General features: G+C 35.7%; 2 protein-coding genes across 4 annotated transcripts in view; one reads left to right on the top strand and one right to left on the bottom strand.

Annotated features, from left to right (window-relative positions):
- The window catches only part of Cpr (Cytochrome P450 reductase), a 44,080-nt gene extending 43,802 nt beyond the window's left edge, over positions 1–278 (bottom strand). The window contains exon 1 of the mRNA XM_071682963.1: positions 258–278. The gene's annotated coding sequence lies outside the window, so the exon portion shown is untranslated. The remainder of the gene's footprint in view (positions 1–257) is intronic.
- A 1,888-nt stretch (positions 279–2,166) lies between these two features.
- LOC139760110 (uncharacterized) lies at positions 2,167–18,388 on the top strand. Of its 3 annotated transcripts, XM_071682953.1 has the most exons (12): positions 2,167–2,285; positions 4,251–4,382; positions 4,697–4,804; positions 5,527–5,665; positions 6,878–7,012; positions 8,374–8,547; positions 8,844–8,973; positions 10,894–11,006; positions 14,070–14,236; positions 15,557–15,971; positions 17,240–17,412; positions 18,060–18,388. In XM_071682953.1, exons 2-11 carry the CDS (start codon positions 4,268–4,270, stop codon positions 17,406–17,408), a joined length of 1,665 nt encoding a protein of 554 aa, XP_071539054.1. In that variant the 5' UTR covers positions 2,167–2,285; positions 4,251–4,267; the 3' UTR covers positions 17,409–17,412; positions 18,060–18,388. The 3 variants fall into 3 exon arrangements, with proteins under 3 accessions (XP_071539054.1, XP_071539052.1, XP_071539053.1); XM_071682951.1 differs by having other exon boundaries at positions 17,240–18,388; XM_071682952.1 differs by lacking the exon at positions 2,167–2,285 and adding an exon at positions 2,307–2,427 and having other exon boundaries at positions 17,240–18,388.
- Positions 18,389–19,148: the final 760 nt, after the last annotated feature.

Below are 19,148 nucleotides of genomic sequence, written 5' to 3'. Positions count from 1 at the left end.
ATAAAATAAAAAAAATATATATATGTGTGTGTGTGTGTGTGTGTGTGTATGTTAACGGACCACGCATGCTCAAGTTACACTATATAAGTGAAACGTTCGTTACCTATGGCAAAGCAGTATCACTGGAAGTCCACATTACCCTGCTACTGGAAGAAGCATAGTAAGAGTCTCTGGATAAGGGAACTATACATTGGGCGATATAAACGAGTTATGGGAAGTTAAAAAATGTGGATTGTTTCAGATGTGGAACACCTTACCTTGAAGTCGTACTGACTCGCCGCTCTCAAAGGCCTTACTGTCATTCTCAAAGGTCTTTCTGTCATTCTAGAGGGTCGTACTCAATGGTCTCACATGGTGCACGTCATAGCTTGGGAGTATGGAAAGATGACGATAGATAAGAACACGATGCACATGGACACTATATACAATAACACAAATATGGCGGTTTAAATAGATTTCGTATAGACTGAAAGAGACATAAAGATTTCTTACCAAATGTAAGATATATTCACATTGGACATGAAAACTTTCTTCCAAGAAATAAGAAATAAATGATATTTAAGAACAAGATGTGAAAGATTACTTAGAGCAAGAAGAATACATGAGACTTCCTTCAAGAAAATTAAAAGAACATGAAAGATTTCTCCCTCCAAATAGACACATATTTATGACTGATTCTCTAAAATAAATGAGAAGCTGTGCTATGCTTTTTCGTACAATTACTCTTTATTTTGTAAACTGAAACAGACGCAGATTTTATGTGTTATTGTAATAAGATGAAAGGTCATGCATTCACAAATAATCTGAAAATACGCATATATGATACAAAAGAAATAGATATTTACAAGAACAATATACATTTCATGCAACTACTCTGTCAGCTCTGTAAATATGTTCACTTTGTTGTCATTCATTAGTGTAACTTTAATTTCCAAAATGAATGTTGCGCCGGGTCCTGCAATTCCGTCAACCTCAAAGGTGTTCATCATCTTGTCATCGTTCATCAGTCCACTCCGGATCTTGGAGGGTGATTCAGGTAATAATTACGCTCCTACAACTCTCTCACCTTCGTGAATTCCTCAAACACCTGAAGAACCTGCTACGAATTCAGTTAAACTTGAAGGTTGCGTTAATGTCAGAACTGGTAGATAATGAGTGTTTATTTTTCGCCTTTGTCGCGGGTTGCCATTATTTTTTTGACCAATATCGTTTTGCTTCTCTTCAGAGGACACTCTGCATTTTTTGAAGGCTAAAACTTGTCTTAGAAAGATGTCTACCAATTCTACTCGTTCAGTAACAAGCAGGTGCCTTTTAGCAGTTCAGCAACATAATCACACAATCCACTCATTCATCTCTTAGTCTAAAACAGAGTTCAATTTATCATAGACGTTTGAATTATTTTCTTAACGCATGATCTTTTCCTGTGAACTAAAGTTGTTATTTGAAAAACTTCTTTCTATGCCGAAAATTATAATCTATTTCCTTTTCCTGCATTAACGCAGCAAAGGGTATTAGTCTCTATTTGACAGAACACTTATGTATGCACAGGTGTCATTGGTATATGAACAATTACATATAATTACATATGGTGACTGACAGTTTAACAAATCATTATAGAATTGTGATGACAGTATAAAAAAAAACAGAGAATTTTATTCCTTACCAGTTACTGTAGCTAGGTGAAGTTGCCATGTACAATTTTTCTTATTTTTTTCTCAGAAAATACATAGTTACAACAATTTAGGTTTTATATCTTATATTTTGGGATTTTTTCGAAAATAAACAGAAATACTACGATAAGGTCAGCAATGGTTAAGAAAGGTATTATTTGACAATTGGTCAACAAATGACGCTTATTGACCAGCACAGTTTTTCTATCTTGTAACATTATTTTGTCTAATTGTATTATAATATAGGTGATTTTAAGTTAAAAGCTTCCAAATTAACTTTATGAATACTATAAAGCTTTAATTCTTCGTGATATGTTGTAGTGATAGAATGAGGAAATGGGAATGATCTTTGAAAAACAAGTGTAAAATTTTCTTTTTATATTTTCTCTAATAAATTATCATTTACAAAGAAAATTTTGCTTTTATTTTAAGGATACTAAGAGATACTCTTATGATTAGCAAACGCAAAATTGTTTAAGAAAAAGTATTCAAGAACTTCCACTAAAGTTTATAAATGTGTCGGATCTTTCACCTGGCGCTGACATAAACATCAAATAGGAAATTTTTTTACTATTTGGTATAACTTCTGACAATTGTCAAGTACGTCTGTCTAAGGTAATTATTTACGTTCTTTCACTAAAGAACTGGGATACAGATATCCGGGGTGCTGTTTAAGCGTTGATATAATGAGAAATGTTGATGGGCGTGGCTTGTTATGAACGTTAAGTATGTGATAAGAGTACAGACATCATGCAGTGTAAGTATGATACCATTTAAGGTAATATGTTTACTGTGAATATCATTTTTTATAAACTTGTCCAAAGCTAGTAAGGCTAGACAACGCTACAGTAGAATTTATACGAAGTGGCTGTTTTTCGTTAGGTGTAGTTATGCCTGTACAGGTAGGGGGATAATATGACGACAGTGTTATTACTGAAAGGTAACGGATTTACTGCTAATGTTGTTATTAATGTAAACTTATCTAAAGCCAGTAAAATTGATTCAAAACGACCGTTTTTCGGACTTTGTAGTTATGCCTGTACAGGTGGGGTGGGTCATATGATATGATGCCGACAGGTTATTACTGAAAGTATCAGACTTCTTGTTCTTGGTTTTAGAATTATTGGCCACCTCATGCTTACACTGTGCGTTGAGCCATTGAGGTAGGCCATGGTTTGAGGGCCATGTGAGGTAAGGCCGATTGAGTTTAGATTTAACTCTGACTCTTGGTAAAACTTCACATTCCACAACAACATAAATGATATGGATTTGGATGAAATGCATATCAGTAGACACTTGAAAAGTGATTTAGACCATTGTTGCATAACCCAACATTATTTATACTATGATAATAATGGATAAAAGGATTAGGGGTATGAAGATCAGGGGAAATGTAGGGTTGATTATTGGAAAAGTAGATGAACCAGTGGTAGAAAACCTCACTCGTGTTCCCCTTGTTGCTGAGAATTGTGGAAAAAATGTACAAGAATAAAATTACCTACTCCTACTTATATATATTTAGGAAAGAGTTTTACTCTTGTGAGGCCCCATTTTGTTAATTTTCTTTATCAGTAAGTAACTTTTGAAGTATTTTAAGCTACTGACAGTCACAGTTTCATTGCTTAAGTTTATTTTACCCATCCAATACTGATATATGAAAACAGTACTTCACATCCGTTACTTGAGCCTCTTGCCCATCTTAATATGACATCTGGTTACCCTGGATTAGCATCTCATGAAGAACTGTTCAACGCCAGCATCGTGTCTGTGATTTGTAAACTTGAAGGCTATGAATAGATCATCCTTATCTCTTTCCTTCAAGGTGGGAATCTGTGTATCTCTCAGGCTTTCATTGTAGCTCGGTTTTCTTATTTTGGGTATCAATAGTTGTTCTCTAGACTCTCTCAAATAAGTCTTTGTGCTTTTTTACATGTGATCCGCTGTTGGAGACCGTGTGGAGTGACTGTTTGTTAGAAGGTTATACTGTGATGTGAACAGCACCTTTGCTGTGTTGTATGTTTGTCTACATTGGTGGTCAGTTGGCATGATGCTTAGTCATGGTTTTGTCTGTGATATTTCGACCAGAAGGTTGAAATTGAAAAGTCCCACATTGTGGGATTGATGTTAACATGAATGCACAGATTTGAGGATGAAATGATGTGCTTATATCAAATTATATTGTTACATTGTGTTTGGATGAGACAGTTTTTGCTGTTTGGTTTGATTTTGATGAAGATTTCACAAGCTTGCTGTTGGAATTGGTTCATGTGATTACAAACGTGCTGTATCTACTCGTATTCAAGTGTTAAAGTATTATGATTGGCAAAGCATTTTAAGTAGTAAATTATCTTTCTTACTTGATTTTCATTGTACATAGTAGCATTAATCTTAAGTCTGAATACACAGAAATTTTGAAAATAATTACTGTGTTTATATAGTGGTCATTTTGTTTTTGATGGATAATTTTGCAGAGGTGAGAACATTTGTGTATCATGCTATATTTTTTTTTTTTGAAATGGGAGAAATTTTTACATGAAGTATTGATATAATTAACTTGTAAATTGGTAACCATATTTTCAGGATTGTTGGTGTGCACAATGGCTGCCTTGACGGCAAGTGTTCTCAACAATTTTGCTGACTTGGCTCTGTCTTTACCAATTCCATCTCTAGAAGCAACTATCAAGCAAAACCCCACTGTTGTCGACATGACTGGTAGGTAATGTCAAGGAGATGTGAGTGATCCTTTCATGACATCTCTTGGAATATTTTTTTTATCTTTTATTGGTTAGTTACTGTGATCTCGTGCAAAAGTAGTTTTGTGATAAGAGCAGCAAAAGCTGTTAAGAGTTCTCTTTCAGTGGGCTTAAGTGATGGTAAGGTTCTAGAAAAGGCAAAAGTTGGCTGGAAAGGGGTCTCTGGCCAAAGGAAGGGAAGTTTACAGAGCCATAGGGTATCTCTCTCTAATTTGCAAACCTATTTATGATTATTAGGACCTCAAAATGCATTACGTTCTTTTTATCTTGCAGGGTATGATGGACGGACAGCGTTGCAAAAGGCAGTGATGGTAGTAAATCTGCCTGTAGTGAGATTGCTTCTTCAAAATGGTGCTGATCCAAACCTAAGAGTACAGTCAGGTATAAACAAAGAAGTAAAAATATTTCTTGCTGTTAATTTTTTTCAGATTATAGTAAGTTTTCCAAAGACTATGATCATTTCTTATACTAGTTCACAGGTTTGCTCTGATATAGCATTTCTTGGTGAAACTTGACTTTGGGGTTGTGTTTTTCATTGTAGCAGTTGTATGGGTATCCAGCAATAGAGATTTTTATCTCTCTTTACTTTTACTGTATGCCTATTCCCATAATCAAGACTTTGTGGTCTCATGATTTACCTTAAACATTGTTCCAAAGCATGCAGGAAGGAGTAAGGTATGCTTAGGATAGAGCAGATTGGAGGGATGTGGTTTACATGGGGTGATTACCTTATTTGTCAAGAGCTGATGTTTTATTGTATTAATTTTCACCTTTTTGATCCTTACAGTATATTTAGAGTTTGTGGGATCTGTTTTGTAAAATATTATTAACAGTTAACAATAGGAAATAAGAGGTAGTTGGGTATCAACTTTGGTTAGTTGGTGATTACCAGATTGTTGTCATTAGCATTGCTGAGTGACGGTATGTAACTTAGCTGAGGTTCCGCAAAATGCATAAAAGAGTAGAGACCTAGAACTGAGGTCATAATGGGTCTGGTGGAAATCTGGAGATGGTGTTCTTTCTAATGTTAACTAACTTTTTACATTGCATAGAATATACATACTTGAATTAGATTTATATTCCAAGTTTTATTTTCACTGCAGGTGAGACAGCTGTACATGTAGCCTGTTGCAGAGGACTACTTAATGTGGTTGTGACATTGCTTAAGCATGGAGGAGATCCTATGGTTGTTGATGGTGTTGGGAGAGTAGCCATACACTGTGCTGCAGTTGCTGGATCGCTGTAAGTTTATTTATTAAGTTCATCTGATGTACACCAACTAGGAAAACTGGGGACCTTGACTAGAATTATGATGTTGATATTTAGGTGTAAAGAAAGATCTTCATGTGCATAATGGAAGAAGGAATGTAGTGATGTTTAGATTACATAGGCATATATCAGATATAGGTGGATGACATTTAAGATGGGAAAGGGGATGACAAATAGATGTAAATTGTTCATTTAGTAGATGAATACCTACTAATAGAAAAGAGGCTGGAAATCTCCCCTTCTCTTATTAATATCCAAAGTAAGAACAGTGGAAGGAGTCAAGAGAGGATTTTTCCTTCAAGGCTTAGTCTCTTGTTCTTGGTGCCACCTCGCTAAGGTAGAGACTGCAGATAGGTATATAAAAGTCAATATTTAAAGCTGTATACATTTTCATTTTTAGAATGTCAATAGTTTTAGTAATGTTACAAGTTAGTAGTAAAATGGATTTGTGATAGCTGAAATTTTATAAACCAGGTTGGAGGTCAGTTAGACATAAAACTTATATTGAAAATTGAGAATATGGGCAGACTCAGTAAATGTGATGCAAGATAATTTGAGAAGGCACAAGTTGAATATGCATATATTCCTTTCAGTGAGAGAAATCTTAAGTGCCAGAATGCACAGATGCATACCTGCACACCCACACAGGCTCATTTTGTGTCCACAGTCATCTCCTTTTACCCAATTAAATGTAAGATGATGACAGTGGAACAAAGTGAAAGGAGACCTAGTTATATCGTTATGTAGGGAACAAAGTGGTGGGATCAGCATGTAGAGGAGACTTACTGATTGATATGCTACCAAGCTTATCCTCAGAACATCACAACTCTTGGAAATGTTCTTAGAAGTATTCATGTAACATGGTACACTCATGTTAGAGTTCATAGCACCAGTCTAGTCATCTGACCGTAAGGAAAAAGTGACCTGCTGGTGAACATCCACTTTGGATCTTTTGTTTAAATGGTGGTCAAATTGCGTGATTCACTGATTTTGCAAATAGTGTTCCCCAGTCAGTACTTTCCTGTTGTTGTAACAAAGAAAAACGTCTCATGATTAAAACCAGTTTTGAGGGAAATTTGGTAGATTTATTGCCAGACATGGATCTTGTGCAAATTTTGGGAGCAACCACTCCCACAGAAAGAGTAAAACTGAGTGATGAGTAGTAAAGTCTTCTTTTATCCTTAGGTTACTTGTGCAATATTTGGCAGAGGTTTGTGAGGTCAATTTAGAGGCAGAGGATAATCGTGGTTGCACCCCTCTCCATGTTGCTGCTGCCTGTGGACACCTTGGTCTTGTACAGTATCTTGTGCAAAATAAAAAGTTAGTTTGTTGTGGTATTTTTATCTTACTGGTGTAGCATGTTTTTATTACTTAGGAATGAAAAAAATTTTAGAAGTGTTTGGAGATTTTCATATTGATTGTATATGAATTGATAGAATGTGTGGAGAGAGATAATTTTATTTTGGATAGCAAAAAATAGATATGCTTGAAGGAATAGTAGTTCCAACAGTATTATGTGGTTGCAAGGCATGGGCTATAGATAGGATTGTAAGGAGGAGGGTGGATATGTTCGAAATGAAATGTTTGAGGACAATATGTAATGTGAGATTAAGTAATGAAAGGTTAAGAGAGATGTGCAGTAATAAAAAGAGTTTGATTGGGAGAGCAGAAGAGGGTGTTAAAATGGTTTGGACATATGGAAAGAATGAGTGAGGAAACATTGACAAAGAGGATATATGTGTCAGAGGTTGAAGGAACAAGGAGAAGCGGGAGATCAAATTGGAGGTGGAAGGATGGAGTGAAAAAGATTTTGAGCCTGAATATACAGGAGGGTGAGAGGTGTGCAAGGAATGGAGTGAATTGGAACAATATGGTACACTGGGGTTGATGTGCTGTCAATGGACTGAACCAGGGCATGCGAAGCATCTGGGGTAAATCATGGAAAGGTCTGTGGGGCCTGGATGTGGATAGGGAGCTGTGGTTTTGGTGCATTACCCATGACAGCTAGAGACTGAGTGTGAACGAATGTGGCCTTTTTGTCTGTATTCCTGGCACTGCCTTGCTGAAGCAGGGGATAGCAATGCTGTTTTCCTGTGGGGCAGGGTAGCAGTGGGAATGGATGAAGGCAGGCAAGTATGAATATGTACTTGTGTATGTATGTAGTGTCTGAGTAGGTGTATATGTTGATATGTATATGTGTGTATGTGGGCGTTTATGTACATATGTGTGTATATGAGTGGATGGACCATTCTTTATCTGTTTCCTGGCGCTGCTTCGCTGATGTGGGAAACTTATGTATAGATAGTATGATATTTTCTTTCCTACTTGTTCACACTTCCAACTTCGGTGAGACAGCCCCAGGGACAGATGAAGAAAAGGCCTCATTTGCTTACGTTCTTTCTTTAGCTATCATGCATGATACTCTAAAGCCTGCATTTTCATTACAGAACCTTAAGAGAAGTTAATTGTTACGGACATACTTGGATCTGAATTTTGTTGCAAAAAAACATGGTGATATTCCTTTTCGATTCCAGTATCATGGGTAATCTTGTTTTTGATGCAACTAGAATAGGGTAAAAATTTATTACACCTTTGCAAAACTTGCCAAGTAAATCATTGATTTAATCCCTTTTTTATAGTGCACGACTTTTTTTTAACTAATATTTTGCTTTAATGTGCAGAGTAAATCGTACCAAAGTAGACAGTGAGGGCAACACGGTACTACACTCAGCAGTCACAGGAGGAGTGTCAGGTGTGTGTTGGGCGATAATCTACCCTGGTGCAGAGCAGCTCCTCACCACTGTTAATTCTGCTGGCCTTACACCTTCCCAAGTTGCTCATGCATCTTCCTCCATGTTAGTTCCATGTTCAGTTACCCATTTTAGGTTCTATTAATGTATATAATGTATCAGTGCAACAGTATTTGCAAATGTTTGGAGTGTTGCTATTAGATCTTTGAAATTAAAACATATGGAGATGGTATGATTTTGTGACTAGTGACATTTTCAAGTGAGATTGTACCCATAGCTCTTGTCTTAAAGTAAATGAAATGTAGTACAGGAAAAAAACATATCATTATATTTCTTCTTTGTTAATTACTGATAATGTTCATTGTCAAGTTTTTCATAGATTTTCACATATTTCCCTCAAGCTCTCCAGATTGCCGTAAGTGGCTTGACAAGTGGACACGACAGTACCAGCGAAGTGGAGCAGTGGAATCACCTCGTTGGCCATGGCTTATTCAGTTATTAACTCCAGTTACAATATTTTATGTTGGGGTTGTAAGTAGTTACTTCAGTATGTACAGTTACTATTTTCAATGTTGGAGTTATTAGTGGTTCCCTCTTTATATGTAAAATTTGCTCTAGATATAGAGTTCACTGACAAAGCACATACAAACTGAAATGACTCATCAAGCACTAAATGACTTCTCTCCCAATCTTAAACACCACCTTTCCAGAAATACATCCATCTGAAACCACATTCCCAGACAGATACAAGTGGCACTTTTCTGTCTTTTCTTTTGACATCACTCATCCTGACATTACTACAAGCACCAATTCTGTGCAGTGTATAAAATGTTTGCTACCAAGTAATCCTTAAAAGAAGGTACAAAATAATGACTACATCTGTCTGAAACATCAAAGATTTAAATGAAAAGGTCTCTAATTTTCCTGTATCTATTGGAAAACATGGTATTGTGATTTACACATCATAACAGAGATCTCACTTAAGGCATTTAATGCACTATATTAATCATTTAGTGTAAGATATGAATGGGAATCTATCCTGTAATCTGAAGCCAATACGAAAATACCCTTGACCATTAAGATAATCTGTGGACTTTACAAAGACTATCCTGCAGTGTTTGAAAGTATAAGAATTAACTTTCCAACAACTGAAGAGCAAAAGGATTGATAGATGGATTATTTTCATTTAAGAAATGGTGATAAAATTAAATAGATGAGAAACCCTGTCTACCTGAGGTTTTCGAGTTAAAACAGTATTGTGATGAACCCAGAATGGCTCCTCCTGAAAGGTTATGCCCTTTGTTTTGTAGCTGGTGAATGTTTTGCAGTTTTTTTTAGTAAAGCCATCTGTGAGCAATGAAGAAGCCAATTTCCATAACACATGCTTGTGGCATAGATCAAAATCCCTCCCCTCTCAGAATAATTGTGGGGTTTGAAGGACTGGTTGTATGTTTGTCTTCAAAGAAAGTGGAAAAAGTTCATGCTCTTGGTGTGAGCATAACTTAGCCTTTATGTATAGTCAAAGAGTTACTTTCTTATTTGGGAACACTAGTACAGTACTAGTTTCAGTCTTGTGTGAGAGAATATATAATGTAAAGTAGCAATAGTGATGCTGAGGTAGACATCTTACCAAAGAACAGGACAGAGTTTGAGTATTTTACAAAGAAATGGACTCATGGATTATGTATTTGCAAACGACTTAAAGTGGATGAACACCTCCCTTAGAGGAAGCTGATGTGTTTGATGAAATTTCAGTTTTACACTCTGCTTCAGCCTTTTAAAAACTAATTTTTGTACAAGATTCCTTCTTCCTTAGGTTTTGTCCTCATGTGTGAGAAGGCATTTGCTGACTTAAAGCTCAGCATTACCTATGGATAGTACTGGATCTAACAAGTAGTTATTTATTGTAGTTATGATTGTTACGCAGAAGTTTGAGAATTAAATGATTGTTAGAAGTTTAATAATCTCAAATATAGCAAGATTTGTGTTGAGGTCCTAAGAGAGTATTTTGCACAGGTATTTCCATTTAAAGTAGGAAGGGAAATGGATGGTAAAGCTAGAATAAATGTCCTCTCTCCTGTTTTTTCACTATTAAGAGAGTTATCACATCCCAAGGGATGAGGGTTAACTAAGTACAGGGTCTTTAACAAGGTAAAATAACCAAACTTGCATGTGCACTGTAGATAATTCCCATGATATTTTGGCTTACAACACATACAGAAAGGCTTATGATCATGGATTTAGGCTTATTATATGTGAGTGAATACAGCTTAAACATATCTTTTATTCCTCGTCAATGAACATGACCAATAGGCTGTTTGAACGGTTTGTCCACATTAAGGTGATTGATATTGGAAAAGTTTGTCCACACTCTATTATTATTTCAATCCTATATATTTAAGGTCATTATTGATGTGTATGATGATAAAGATTTATTTTGATGAATTGCAGTTGCTCTCAGTACTTGCCATGCCACATCACCAGTGGATGATAGGAGTGCCTGTGTTCCTTGTGGCTTTTGCAGTCATGGCTCGACAACAGCACCGTATAAAACATCCAGTCAGGTTAGCATACCAAGAATTCATCTGAATGGTAGTCCCCAGGTTCATCTGGAAGCTGATTTGGACTGTAGTTCTTATACAGTGAGAGAGTTTGATATGATTCTTGCCATTTGAAATTAATACCACAATCCCTTTCCTCCAGTTACTATTGATGTAGCCCACCTTTTTGATGTAAGATGAGTGTGTATGTGTAAAGACATACAATGTCAGGCCTGTCATGAGCTCTTGTCGATTTTAAGCTCATTCTCAGGTGTTCTGTTGCAAGTGAATTGGCCCTTAAGACTTTATATAATGTTCTACTGCAAGTGAATTGGCCCTTAAGACTTTATATGGATGTGTGTATTGTATATGATGTAAGGTGCCTTAGTTTTCATATTTTTTGCCCACCTGTGTATAATCATCATATAAAGGGCGTGTTCAGACTCCAGTAAAATTGGGTTATATTATTTATGAACAATGATGAAATGATTTTCTCTTACAATGCTTGATCTTCTGAAACTTAGAGTAACAGTGATAAAGATGCATGCTAGGAGTAAGTTGAGTGTGGTTGATAAACTAATAAGTGTTGAGGAAGTTTGGCCACATGGAGATATTACCCAAAAAAATTTGTGAAAAAAGATAGGAAGAAAATACACCATAAAGTACTTTTGCAAAGAGATGTAATAGGTGTTTGAAAGTTCTTAATTCTTGAAATTGGAGATTGGTTTGATACATCCAGTACATAATGGAAAAAGTATTTATTTTTTTTCCTTATTACCATTGCCCTAATTTTGTGAGACATTCATGTTTATACTCTTTGTGGTTGAGGCAGTCGTAGAGCATCATAAGATGTACAGGTATGTAAATTTGGTCATGCTAGCATATCTCAGCAATGCATTTCCTTTGTCCTTTCATTTAAATTTTTTGCTTTTTTTCTTTATGTACAGCCTACCATCTTATGATAAGCTACTGTATTCATTTATTCTTTTCTCTGTGCATCCTCATTACATAACTGCACCATTTGCTGTACTGTGTTAATCACTTCATTCACTTATGTTTTCCTTGGGACATATGTGAGCTGACAAACTGCACACTTGTAATATGTTAAGGAGACTATACTGGACATTGGTCATGCCAAAATGTAAACTGAGAATCTGACTATGTACTGATCACTGTGCAGCAGCCAAATGGCAATTACACATATGCTATACTTTGTTGGAGGCAATTTGTGGTTTCGTTCAGGCCTGTGTTAGCTAATAATGGTAGTCTTATAAATATAAGCTGTCTCAGTACTTTCAGAAACTGTAAGAACTTAGCTACAAGAGATATACACATTTGCTGTTTCTATATTTGAAATACAGCACTGTCTACTTACCTGCATTGTTAGAAAATGTGGTAGAAAAAAATAAGAGAAAGGAGGTGTTCACACACTAGGTAACGGTATGTGTCAATAGGAACTTCAGGTGCTTGTGTGGCATTAACTAAAGATAAGAATTTTTGTGACTGATTCTTTTTGACTGTTTTTGTCAGGTGATACTGTACAACTCTTTAATCATTACTAAAGTAAAAAGGGGCTGATACCATGTGTGGATGTGACTTCAAAGTAGAAATAGACTGTTGAAATGCCAGGATTAGGCATGTTAGCTTGTTGAATTTAGTTGGAAAATTGGCTTGTTTGTAATTGTTCTTTTATTTTTACATAAGGGAGAGCATAAGCATGTTACATGATTCTCCATTCCATCAACTGTGGTTTTAGGGTAAAAGTGTGAATGGGATCTATGTTGGAATCATATACTGCTGCTAGTTCTTGGACTGCTTCTGTAATATTTTCCTTCTGAAATTCATATTTTACCTGGATCATTATTTTCAGTTGAATTATTTAAGGAGGAAGGTTTGAGAGGGTTTAACATTAATCTGGTTGACTGCTGTTTCGTTAAATCACACTGTTGTTCACGTAAGTTAAACAAGTAGTTTTGTGCCTCTTGCTGTTCTGGATATATTTCTAGACCTTACCTGTGATGTGCTGTTAGACATGATGATAGTCACATTGTGTTACCAGTGATGATCATTTCATGTTAAATAGTACTATGAAGTATGCTTATGCATCATGATGGCTTAGAATTTATGCCTTTGATTTAAACACAGAATCAGTGGCTTTAAATTAAACACAGAATCAATGATATTTGCAGCCAGTAAGTGATTTTTATAGTATTCTCTTTTCTTTCTAGACTCTGGTTACTGGATCTTTGTTTTTGCATGGAGTATACATATATTTGCTGCTGATTCTGTTGTCAGGCCAACAGTGTTGAAACTCAGTCATCGACTGAGGTTTTCATTATACTGAGGTGCAGCATGACTGTTTATTGAATAGCTGTCTTAAAATGCATTTTATTTTTTAGTTTGAATAGTTACAGGAAAATTTCAACGAATGTGAGAAATTACTTGAGGTAGTGAAATATGGTGAGAATGGGATAGATAATCAAAGGTTTTGGAAGTGGAAAGACATGAAAAAGTAGAAAATTCCAAAACTTAGCTGTGTAGGAAAAGGAATCAGTATCACAGTGGTCTACCCTTCAGTTGTCACTGGCTGTGTAGTAATTATGGATGCAGTGGATTACTGAGTATTGTTTGGTTTAGCTAATTGTAGGGGCACAATAGTAGTCAGTTCTCAGAAGATGCGGCAACATTGATATTCACATTTGCAGTGTTTATCATTACATGTATTGATACTGCACAACATTACAATTCATAACTGTCATTTGATATATACAGTTATTCCAGAAATATACTGTAGTGCTTACAAATATTGCCAGTAATGTAGAATTAGTAAGTGGCTATTCATTTAGCCAGTACTGCTAAGGTCTAACAGATGCCAGATAATAAAGCTTTTCTAGTACTGTTTTAGCATGACTTATGCTTAATATGGTCGTTTGGACATATCACAGGTAAGTGGTATGTTGGCTTTCATCTTAGGACAATAGAACAAGAAGCCTATCCTTTGCCAAAAGCTTTCTTAATATGAATGATGATTTATGTTTATATTGATAATATGCCAGCATCACCTTTATGTTTTATGAAACTTTCCAGGTGGCCTAATCCCATATACTTAGGAGCATATGGGGGAGGGCTCATTACTACACTGGCTTGCTACATTTTTGGGATTGGAGCTCATCGACATGAACCTGTGATTATCACACTTTTCATGTGGAGTGTGGCATTTTTACATATTATTATCTTCTGTAAGCTAGTCTCAGGTATGGCTTTTGTATTTTTGTTTGGTAAATGCCTACACATACTTTTCTATGAGTTTGAAATCCTTGTAATCACAAATATTTTGAATGGCAGTGCCAGTTTTGTTGAGCATTCGTCACTTTTTAGGGATGAAATTTTGAATGAAAATTGTGATGAATCGTGTGACAGTTATTGATGTTCTTATCACAGCTCCAGTATAGCAAACTAACGTTATCATCTTTATGTATTGTGCAAGGCCATACCATTTGATGAGTTTTCATACTTGCCTCTTTCTGATAATTTTCATCATACATGTCCTTCCCATATCTTCATTTGATATGTTTTATGCAACCCTAGTTAGACTAAGTTATCCATTTTGGTTGCTCTTATACTTTGCTTTTCTTGACCAAGAATGATTAATGTTTCTTCTCTGTGCAGCAAAATTGGGACAATTATCTCATCATGGAAAGATGGAGTGGAAGGGTGGAATGAAAGAGGCTTTTAGGCACTTATATCTAAACATTCAGAGGCATGCATAGATTAGACCAGTTTGAAATAATGGGGTATATGGGGGGGAAGCTTGCTGTCAGTGGGCTAAGCAGGGGATTTGAAATGGTAAGGAGAGACTATTTGATTGGTGCATAGGGCTTGGCTGTGGATGGTAGGCTATTGTTGTGTAGCATTGCACATGGCAGATGTAGTTTGGATGTGAGTAAATTAGTCTGTAGTTTCATCTGTTCATGGTGCTTCCTTTGCTAAAATGGAAAACACAAGTATGAAAAAATTTTCATCACAGGCATCCAGTGCGTGCATTGTGCAAGTATTTCTAATTACTGTCTTGAAAGCTCTCAGCTCATCTCCAGTTCTTCCTTTTGTGACTTTGCTCCCAGTGCAGTAGCTACTCTTCCACTTTTAAACTTACTTTTCTTTTCTCCGAAGAAAAAAGAAACTTGCTTGCAACTTCTAATCCCTCTTGACTTTGACTCATATCGCATGGTAACAGCTCAATCCCCTCATATTTGTTTACTATTGATGTTTTATCATTTTGATTTTAGTACTAAAACAGTTTTATACAATTCTGTTTCGGCATTAAAAAGATGAAACTGATGTTAGCAATGATAAGTAACTTTATTCCTGTAGTATTTAACATTTAATGTCACCTCATCAGTTATTATTTAGCATAATGTTTGATATTGTTGCTAGCCAAAAGAATGTATTTCTAATCTAGAATGGTAGTTTTATATATATATCAGTTCTGTTGTTATTGATCATTTTGGTTTTGTGATAGAATATCCTTGTATTAATGTCTAAAGATAGTACTATTTTTGTAAATTTGTTTCCAGGTGATCCTGGGGTTGTCAGAGCAGAGGGCCCCCTTCGGGAAGTATTACGAGGTGTGGGTGAGGGTTTGGTACGAGGATATTGTTCTGAGTGTCAGTTAGCTCCACCTCCACTCTCGCATCACTGTCGATTATGTGTAACCTGCCACCATCAGACTGACCACCACTGCCTCTTCCTCAATACATGTGTGGCAGCAAATAATCACTGGCATTTTGTTGTATTTATTATTTCAAACATACTGCTTATGACTGGATTTTTACATGCAGCCTACAGAGCCACAGCACCACAGGTTACTCAAGGAGAATGGGTTGACCACTTATTCACACATCTTTGGTATACATTGGATGAAAACATGTGGGCCTTCCTTATGATTGTGTGCAACGGAGGTTCCTTGATATGGGCTCTCCATCTGTTGAAGTAAGTAGCTGATATTCTCTTTGACTGTACCTAAGAAACACATTGTTTTTCATATAGCCATTTAGACATCAGGTTATTTTAAATTCAAGTTAAAGTTTGACTAGAAAATACTGATTACATTACTGATGTTGACTTATCAGCATTTTCAATTCTTCCAGCTTGATTCTCTTTATCTCTGCCTTTTTGTTCATTCCCTTTGTCTTCTGTTGATACTACTTTAGGTTCAACGACCCTCTGCATCTTATTCAACTGTGTGGCCATTGGCAACTTGAGTGTGGGCTTTTGTGATATCTGTACCTTTCTCAGAGCTATTAGGTTTTGTAACTGTGGCATATGTCTTTTATGGCGGCTATGACCCTCGTGAAAACCTCATGAGATTTTCTTTTTATATTGCTTTTCCTTCTTTCTGTTACTCAGAGTTTTCCATTATTGGGGTCTTCTGTATGCAACTGGGTCTGTGTTATAGAAAAATGCATCAAAGGCATATTCAGAGAGGAAGGCTACATACAATGGATAGATTGAATAGTTGCAAAAGTAAAAGAAGTTGAGAATGTTGCTGTATATGTGTTGAATTTGACTGCAAGAATGTCACTGGTATTCCTATTGAAAGAATTTAGAATCATAGGAATCAAGTTAGAGTGGGGTTGACAGAAGCATTACTGGATAGGCTGTAATTGAATCTGGTCAGTCCAATCACACACTGGAAGATGTAAGCTTACCCTGTAACCCTGTTGGCATCTGAGTGAATTTGTACATTACTTGTTTGGAAAATGTAGCCTGCAAAACATGCTTTACTTAGAGAAATGTAGAAAAGACAATGATATACTGATACTTATAGCACACACACACTGCAATCTAAAAACAGGAATTTTCACTCCCAATTATTAGGGTTTTGCATATGAAAGTGGTATGAGTGGATATCTTGGAGTCTGTTGATGAATTAATCTTTCTGTGTAAAATGAAAGAGTAAGGAGCACCTTTAGACTTAAGTGTCTCTCATGTTTTATTTTCACACAATGGACACAAGTTTATTAGGTGGCTGGGGGTTGGTGTGAGTGTTATTGGGGAAGTTGTGTGTACCTAGTCCACACCACTGAATTAGGAATGGATCTTGGCAATAGAGGTAGATCTTTAAGTTTAATGAGGTATTCTGTATTTTATAGATTTTTCAAAGCATGTCTAGATTAGGTGTGAAAGAGCTTCCTTAAGTTTATGTATATGTATTATATAACCAGATACAAGTACATATCTGTTCATTTCTGTTTTAGGGATCAGTTTCAAGTCATTGGATCTCAACAGACAACATTATGTCGCCTGAAATTAGGAAATCCCCTGACAAAACCAACTCGAAAAGAAAAAATCAAGAACTTTTGGAGTTTTATGGTTCGTGGCAGAGTTCCACTGAGCAACCAGACACACTACTTTAATCAGGTGTAGTTAGGTACTGTAATTAATACTTCAGTAAATATGTAGATAGATGCAAATTTATGGCAGATAATGTGCAAAGAACTAGGATCTGAATGTTATGTGAATTTTTATGAATTTAATGTGTAATATTTTTATAGATGGTCTGGGCTTATATTTTTATTCCAATTTTTACACTGTGATGCTTTATTATATAATTATAACCTGAGAGATTTATGTCATATCTTACTACACAACTTCAAAGAAAAGTGATGAGTAGTTTACATGTCCTTACACTTTTATGATAGAATTTGGACATGGCAGTTGGTTTGGGTTAGATGAGAGAAAACTATTTATGTCAAGTTCTTGAGTGTATACAAGAAATAGAATGAATATTAGTGCAATCCATTCCAGCTACCATGGAATGTGGCAGTCAATCACATACAAATATTGATTTATATCAACCTTGAAATTTTTGTATAGTGTTTATTAGGATACTTGAGTTATTTAAACAGGAAAACCACACACATAGCTAAAAGTTAAAAGTTGTTTAGCATAGTTCCTATTGCATCCTCCTACATGAGAAGGATTTGCTTTGTTTGGGAATTAATTATATGCTAAACAAAGTGGCTCAGACAATATAGTACATTGCCAGTTTTACCTGGTCTCTGTTATCAATTCCAGGGTCTGTGAGTTGGGAGAGAAAATTCCTGTCCTTAGATTGCAGTGTGTGTGCTGTAATTTTCAAGTGAAATGACAGGTGAGCATTATCTGTATATTAGACAAAATATTTCTCTTCAGTATTGACCAATAACATTGTAGATGACTGCACCATTGTAGTAAAGGGGCTATCCAGATTTAGCAAGATGAGTTAAAGGGTTGGATGATATGTTGGCACAAAGATGAAAATCAGAAATTTTGGGGGCAAGGAAATTATTTTTGAGAAATGTTTTAATCTTATTTTTAGCAGCTAGTTGCAATGAATGAGGAAACTAATAAATTTTATAATAAATTCACTGTGTATTTCTCAAATAGTATTCCAAACCATTCCAAAACTACCAAGATTTGAGAATTTGCAAATTTTCTGATTATTCAGCATATCATCTCATTTGTTACACTTCGGATAACTAATAAAAGTAACTGATGAGAGATCCTGGCTTCATCATCTATTTCAAGCAATGAATCACTTGCCTATACCTTTCACACTGATTTGTTTTAAGGTGGTGAGGTATGATTCCTTGTAGATAACTTTTCATTGGAAACAGTAATGTTTTAAAACTTTTCATTCAAACCAAGTTGCTTTTCCTGCTTTGGTAATGTAGCATTAGGAACAAACAAACAGTAGTATTACTGATAGTTTACAGTTACATTTAAAAATGAAGCAAATAAAATTGTGTATGATATAATTTGTCATCATTCAGTTTGTGAGCATTCTATATTCCCCTTCCTGATACTCATTAGGGTACTGTTGCCGAAACTCCCTCATATACCAGTAGCTTTACACATCTTGGCATATTCTTAAGTTGAATCACATCTCTTGCCCACATGCTCCATCAGTTTATCCCTCCACTTTGCCGTTAGCCTTCCATCGCATCTGTTTGTAGTAGCCTTACTGTAGATATCTATCTATATCACTAATGCTTGTTCCCTCATATTGTTTTACTTCAGTACTCATTTGCATCCATTCATACCATAGATCACTTCCTTCATTGCTCCCTTTTTCTCTCTTAGACAGTCTTCATGTTACTGTATATCTTCATTTTTTCCTACCTC

The sequence above is a fragment of the Panulirus ornatus genome, chromosome 35 (genome assembly GCF_036320965.1).
Source record: "Panulirus ornatus isolate Po-2019 chromosome 35, ASM3632096v1, whole genome shotgun sequence".
Taxonomy (NCBI): domain Eukaryota; kingdom Metazoa; phylum Arthropoda; class Malacostraca; order Decapoda; family Palinuridae; genus Panulirus; species Panulirus ornatus.
Note: the sequence above shows the minus strand (reverse complement) of the source record. Positions and strands in the feature narration are given on the sequence as shown.